This window comes from Apis dorsata, unplaced genomic scaffold (assembly GCF_000469605.1).
Source record: "Apis dorsata unplaced genomic scaffold, Apis dorsata 1.3 scaffold_1170, whole genome shotgun sequence".
NCBI lineage: Eukaryota > Metazoa > Arthropoda > Insecta > Hymenoptera > Apidae > Apis > Apis dorsata.
In genome coordinates, this window is record NW_006264267.1 from 49,448 (window position 1) to 56,999 (window position 7,552).

The 7,552-nt window shown below is 27.1% G+C and overlaps 1 protein-coding gene across 2 annotated transcripts in view; it reads right to left on the reverse strand.

Annotated features, from left to right (window-relative positions):
• Positions 1-2,458: 2,458 nt before the first annotated feature.
• Positions 2,459-7,552, reverse strand: part of LOC102674325 (polycomb protein Asx) — a 6,078-nt gene continuing 984 nt past the window's right edge. Inside the window, exons 2-8 of one of the 2 annotated variants that reach the window (XM_006624883.2) lie at positions 7,278-7,537; positions 6,048-7,154; positions 5,688-5,969; positions 4,748-5,563; positions 4,417-4,653; positions 3,193-3,236; positions 2,519-2,918 (exon numbers count right to left, since the gene is read on the reverse strand). In XM_006624883.2, the coding sequence (XP_006624946.1) occupies positions 3,231-3,236; positions 4,417-4,653; positions 4,748-5,563; positions 5,688-5,969; positions 6,048-7,154; positions 7,278-7,537 (2,708 nt within the window). In that variant the 3' untranslated portion in view covers positions 2,519-2,918; positions 3,193-3,230. Of the gene's footprint in view, positions 2,919-3,192; positions 3,237-4,416; positions 4,654-4,747; positions 5,564-5,687; positions 5,970-6,047; positions 7,155-7,277; positions 7,538-7,552 lie in introns of both variants that reach the window. The other variant, XM_006624881.2, reaches the window with a different exon arrangement.

Consider the following 7,552-nt stretch of genomic DNA (forward strand, 5'->3'; position numbering starts at 1 on the left):
TAAATATAAATATAATAATAATAAAATATAATATAAATATAATAAAATATACATTCTATGTTTTCATTTTATAAAATTTAAAATATAAATAAATAAATTGAAAATATAACTAAAGTGTCTAAAAATGATGTAATTAGAAGATAAATTAGAATATTAAAAATGTTCAAACTAAAATATAAGTAAATAAAATATGAAAAATTAGATAAATAAAAAATAAAGAATAAATGTTTTCTAAAACAATTATCTGTTATTATATTAAGATTTATTCTATTTTTATGATAAAATTTACTAAATTTTCTAATATGTTCTCTTATATAAAATATCTAATTACAATTTAATTGCTGCAACAATTTAATAATAATATGTTAAAGCATACATAAAATATATAAGGTAGGTACTATTTACAAGTAATATTAATCAATTACAAAGTTTAAAATGAATTTATTTTAAAAAATGATACTTTTTTAAAAATGAAATACAATACCATATGGCTAAAATTCCAGAAAGAAACATCACAGCCATTGAGTCTAGTAGTTGCTAAAAATATAAAATCATGCAGTCATAAAATATTAAAACACTTGTTTAAAAGACAAAATTATGCAAATATATGAACAAAATATTCTATGCATGACAATAATATAAAAGAATACAAATTTTGAAGTTAAAGTTTATAAAGAAATAGCAAACTTTTCTATTTGTAATATTATATAATACTACAAATTTATTTAATATTACATAATATGTGTATATATATACACATATAATATGTATATGTATATATATATTATATATAATATATAATTATTTGTAACCTTCACGTGATGAACGTAAAAAAAAAAATAATCTCATGGTTCAAAAGAAATACTCTTGTCTGACTTAATACTACTTTTTTAATTTCAGCATTCTTAAATATAGAATACCTTTGTACATATATGTTAAGTAGCTATTGCTGTTTCCAACAGGTAATGCGTTATCGTATAAAGTACGAATTTAGCTTATATTGCATTGTGATGAAATATGCTTTGCAGATACTTAGAGATAGTTCTGATAGTCGCAACTACATCGGAAGCAAAAATTATTTCATATTATTCAACTATTGTTTTCCCACAATATTTATGATTGCCAAATCCGTACTTTAATCATTACGTACATTGCGCATATTAAACGAATTTTACACGTTAAACGAATATGATTTTATTTACATTTGAGCGACAAATACACAATGGTTGTTCTATCGAATCGCAATAATACTACATAGCCTTATCAATGATTTCAAAGAAAATATATCGACAAAAAATTTATCGGTATGTAGTAAACATAATTTGAGAATGATTGATATCATTTAGCGAAATATGAATCATATTATCATATTTATGCAAAGACGCAATGCTTGTAATTGTAATCGATTGCAATTACATAAGAAAATAATACAATGGCTTTCAATTTTCAAACATCTATTTTGTGTAAAATAATCATCTTTCTTATAAAGATTCAAAAACATATAAAAACTTGAAATCTCAGAAATGCGAATTATGTACATAATATAAAACTGATCTATGATTTTTATGCGTTTTTTTTTATATCCCGTTTTATGATATTTAATTTCATGTTAATATGAAGCAAATAACATAACCAATATATATCTTAAAAAATTGTTTTCAACAAAAAGATGAAGCTAAAATATGTATATTCTACATTCATCTAATTAGATTTCATCATTGCAATAGATTAATAATATTGATCACCAATAATCGTCCTTAAATAACATTCCTGTACAAGATGCTCTATTATAGTAACAGATTTATGATGAATGAGAATTTTTTTGCATTTAAAAAGCTACAAAAGAAATAATTACGAGAGAGCATATAAGAATAATTTTTGACTTTTTTTAAATCAACTAAACTTGAGATCAGCATGTACAGGAATATCTATATAATAAGAATAAACTTAAATTTTTGTTAATAAATAAATAGTACAGATGTATGTTGAAGAATGTGATGCTTACTGGAAGACGGTATTAGAGTTTGACTGTAATATTTTTTGCTCTTAAAGAATTACAAGAATACAGTTGTAATTTTAATAAAACTTTAAAATTATAAATATTAATTAAAAAATTAATTCATAAAAAATTATTCATTAAAATTGCCCATTGAAATAAATAAAAAAAATTAAAATAAAAATAAAAAAAACATTTTGCGCTCGAACAAACATAAATTAATACTAAAAATATAATTTCAAAAAAGTCAAAACAGAAAACTCCAAAAATATTTGCAACTGTATTCATTAATTCCCTTTTCTACGTGAACCACAACTTACAATAAAGTGCTGAACAACAAATTTAGTTGCCTTTATGAAGTCTTCCAGTTTTTTCAAATTCATGTAATAAATGATTTCTGATAAAGACTTCATTTAAAATAATTTTGTTCTCAATTTGATACTCAGCACTCCAGTAGTTCAGTTTTTTTTTTTTAATTTACACAGAAACATCATTTAAACAATGATTAACGTATCAGACAGGTAGCACAAATACGTTGAGGCCCGATGCAATCATCGTGACAAAACGCGCCACACTGTCGGCATATTACCATAGCACCACGCATATTACATTCACATGGAGGTGGTGGATCTCCACCCATAATCATTCCAGGTGCTCCAGGTTCGGCGCCACCTCCTCCTCTACCATCAGAACCTCTTGCTTTTAACGTTACTGCCTGATGTGAACCCTCTCCTGCACTAGCAGGTCTACCACGTACTAAATGCACTCCGACACCCATTCCAGCAATTTGAGGAGGTAGAGGTGGTGCAGAAGATGCTCTAGGTGCACTATCTCCAACTCCTGTTCTCTGTACCAATATATATTGACCTAATCCACCTGTTGTTGTAGATCCTAATTGTGCTATGTTATTGCTTTCTGGAATCTAAAAGGAATATTTAAACATGAAACAATTTTTCTGATTTTAAATTTTATTTTAAGAATAATATTATAATTGATTAAAATAAAGAAACATATGACATCTAAAACTATATTAATATCTTTTTCCTTATTCTTTCTGTTTTTAAAGAAAAATTTTTCTGTGAAATAAGTTATTAAGATATATCTTTCTTGATTCTTTTACTTTACGAAAATCATTATATTGTTTCCACTACTTTTAGAAACTCAAAACTAGAAAGTAGATTTATTTATTTAGGTACCTGTATGATACAGTGATCATCACAAGCCACCCGCAAGATTAGCACTGTACACACAGAAAAATATCAAATAATATATGATGCAAGCTTGAGTTTCTATTTTATATATGTATTTCAAAAATAATGAAAGTTGTAATACAACTGATAAAAAAGATTCTATGTAAAAAAAAATAGAAAATTCCGTACAAAATTTTTTAGTTTAAAGTCTTATTTTCGAGAAAACCAATTTTAAACAATAAGATACATATACAATTTATATATTTTGAATATTTTTTTTTATAAAAATAAATATCTCTATTTAATGAAAGCTGTTCAATTTTTTCATTTATTTTTTGCTCTTAAAGATAGTGCAAGAAGCACTATCACATTTTGATAAACCAATTATATATTTGTTCTATTATAATTATATATTTTTTTTCTATCTATATATAAAATTGAATCGATCGTTATTGTACAATACCTCCTCGCTCATTAAGATCACTAGATATTATTGACTTTCACTTATTAATAAAAAGAATAATACAACTGAAAGCAATTTTATAAGAATTTAAAAATTAAAAAACAAAAACATATTGAAAACTGTTAATTCTTCTTTAATTTGTAAAACACTGAGGCAACAGGAGCGACCTTCCTAATAATATTTATAACATTAAAAACACATAACAATCTGCAAAAACTTGTTATATCATTTGAGTCATGGTTCAATAAATGTTTATAAACATGAACAGAAACAATTCATTGGATTGAATTATGATAATCAAATCCTATTTAATTGTACATATATTTAACTAATCTTCAAATCGATTTTTTCAAAAACGAAATGTTGACGAAAAAATTATATACTTATTTTTCTATAAAAAATCATATTTTTTCTAATTATTAATTATAGGATTTCTATTTTACTCTATTGATTTGAAAATTTCAAATAAGCATTTATATTTCTCAAATATTATATATATATCTTAATCATTTTTATGTTACAAATATATGCAATATAAAAAATATGCAATAAAACAAATATGAATTTTAATATTATATTTTCACTTTTATTTATTTTATTATATTTTTACTTATATTTAATTAAATTTAATATATTCTCTATTCAACATACTATTCAATGTATAATACTTTTACAAAATGAAATAATGAATTAATAAATAATATATTTTCATTTTTATAATAAAATACAAGTTACTACATATAATTTTTAGAAGAAATATCTCATACCTCTGTAGAAGTTGCTTGACGTGCTGTTGCAAACACATGTCTTAACATAACTGCTTGTGTTTTATTTTGAGTTTGTTTATTTTGTATTGTTTGTGATGGTTTCTGAGTTTTGACTGTTGTAATTGTACGGCCACCAGATTTATTCGTTGTGAATGCACCATCGCCTCTAGCAAGTAAGCTAGGTGGAGGTTTCAAATGAGCTTTTAGTTGATCTCTATTTGGTGAACTTTGTATAACCTATAATAATAAATATATATTTTTTAAAGAAACAAAAAAAATTAAATTTCGAACCTTTAAAACTTTTTTTAAAAAATATTTTGTGTTAAATTACCGCTTGACATATTTGGTAACTACGTTCCAAATTAACAGCACCAGGTGGTTCTTTTGTAGTACTACGAGATCGACCTCCTCCTTGTTCTTTATTGTTACTCCTGGAACCTCTCTGATTACTTTGATTACTAGAACGTGAAGATCTTGAAGATACAGTAACTGTTCCTCCAGGATATTGTTGTTGTTGTATGGTCGCTACAACTTGCCGTGGTTGCGTAGGAGCCGATGCTTGGTGTTGAATTACAATGGTATTTTGTGTACGATTTTGTGGTTGTACACTAATTGCTGCCGTAACAGTATTCGGAACTTGATTTTGAATCACATTATTTCTAATATTTCGTGTATTATTATTTTGAGTATTTAATTGAACGACTTCTTCTTGCGTTCTCATTATATTCACTTGTGAAGTTGTATTCTGAATTTGAGCATTAATTGGAGATGTACTATTTAAAGATGACGCAGTGTTTTGATCAGAATGAAAATTGGTTTGCACAAATCTAATAGATTGTAATTGTGGAAATGCAATAATAGGTGAGCTTTGAGATTGAAAATTTTTCATTATACAGCTTGTTCCTGGTGTACCAATTGCGAGACTTTCCGATTGAAACGGAGTTCCTTGAACAACTGGTAATTGAATACAGTTAACTGATTCTACATTAGAATCTGCATTGATAAATTGTTGAGGTGGATTAGTTGAATCTGTTGAAGTAGGTGTCTCGTTGCATTCATCTTGAGTAGTCACTGTAATATTAGCAGCAACAGATCCATCAAGAGCTGCAGCTACTAGTGGCCATGGAACTTGAAGCTCTTCTTGAGGCTTTATGAAATAAAATTAATTTTTTTTAAATCAAAAATAAGATAAATAATCAGTTATGATATATTTTAAAAGAAATTAATGCTAAGAATACAAAGATATTAAAATTTTTTATCAATACACTTACCCTATTATTATTGTTAATATTACTAACTGTGGGATCTACCGACCAACTACATTCTAACATCTCGGAACACACATAATTATTTGCTTCTCGAAGAGCTTCGTCTTCATTTCCACTATTTACATCTTGTTGATCTCTGATAGTTTCTGATTGTCCTGAGACAACCTGTGTTTCAGTTTCTTCAGTATTATTCGATCCCATTTCCATTCCATCAAGAATAGGATACATTATTTCTTCGGGACATCCCGAAATTTCTTCATAAGCTTCACGCATTTCTCCCCTTACCTAAAAAGAGATATATTATATGTTTTTAATAGAACTTGATAATTTTAATATATCTTTATAAACAATAAAAATTATCACCTCCAATTCATGAATACGTTGTAATGTTTCACTATCGATCTCCATTCCTTCAGGAATTTGTGATTCACCATCCGTTGGATTCTCGTGAGAAACCTGTGTTACTTCAGTTTGATTATTGATTAATGTTGAATCATTCATAACGATTTCAGTTGGTCTAACTCGTTCATGTGACGATGAAGTTTCGAGTATAGTTGTAGCTTCACAATCGGACATCGGATAAATTTGTTCTTCTGATATTTGGGATATTTGTTCTTTCGAAATTTGAGATACTTGATCTACGGAAGTTTGAGATGTACATTCTGTTGATAATTGAGATGATGTTTCTCTAGATGTTTGAGACATTTGTTCTATTTGTTCATTAGATCTTGGTGAATTTTCTTCAGGTAGAAGTATTGTATCTTCTTCAGATACTTCAAGAATGTGATTCTCTATTGATTGAAGATTTTTTTCATCTTGAGATAAGTGAATTTCTTCATCAAATGTATTTGAAATACTTTCTTGACAAACTTGTGCTACTACTTCACTTTCTTCAAGCATATGTTGTTTTTCTGAGAGATCTTTATCATCTTCTTCTAATTTGTCCTGATGCATTTCAGTATCAGTTATTGTTTCTACAGAATTTATGTTTACAGAGTCTATATGTTTTTCATCAATTAACGTATGCGTTGTTTCATTATATTCTGTTGGTAATAATTCTTGTATTTCTGTTGTTTCATTTAATTCTTCTGAATTATTTATACTAGTTTCAACTTTACAATTATCTTCTTCAACCTTATCTTCAGACATAATAGGACAGGGAGTATCTGATATAGGTGTATCTACATTAGATTCTAAGCGAAGTCTTAAACTCGAACGTGTTACAGCTCCTCCAGATCTTGATTCCGCAATACAATGAAGACCTGATCTAATTTTAGGTTCGCGTTTCTCACCCCATATAGGTTCGAAATGTTTTACTTTCCATGGATCTAATTTATTTTTATCTCTTTCTGCCTCCATTTTCAATCTTTGTTGATTTTCTGGAGTAAACTCTCCTTCTGCCAAGCGTTTACGCCATTCTAGGCATGCTCGTGCAAAGAATTCATTGTTTAATCCAGATGTAGCAGCATCCTAACAGAAAAAATATATTTTTATAAAAAAATATTATTTTAATAAAAATGAAAAAAAAATAAGATAGATAGAATAATTTGCTATCAATATATTATTAATAAATATATATATTTTTAAAATTACCTGTCTATCTACAGCAGGTAAAAGTTGTGCAAGTTTTCTTTGATACAAAGGTGGTAAACCTTGAAAGGTATGCCTATTTAAAAGAGCACGTAAACTTGTGCTTGCTAAGATACTTGCTGGAGATTCAAGATCTACAAGACCAGCTTCCAATTGTGCAGTTGCTGATAATCGTTTTGTTGATCGTCTACGTCCAGATTTTAAGCTAAATCCTGGCAAACTTGCCAGGACTTCCCTCATTGTGGCAGCAGGTTCTTCAGTTGCTATATTTAAATAAT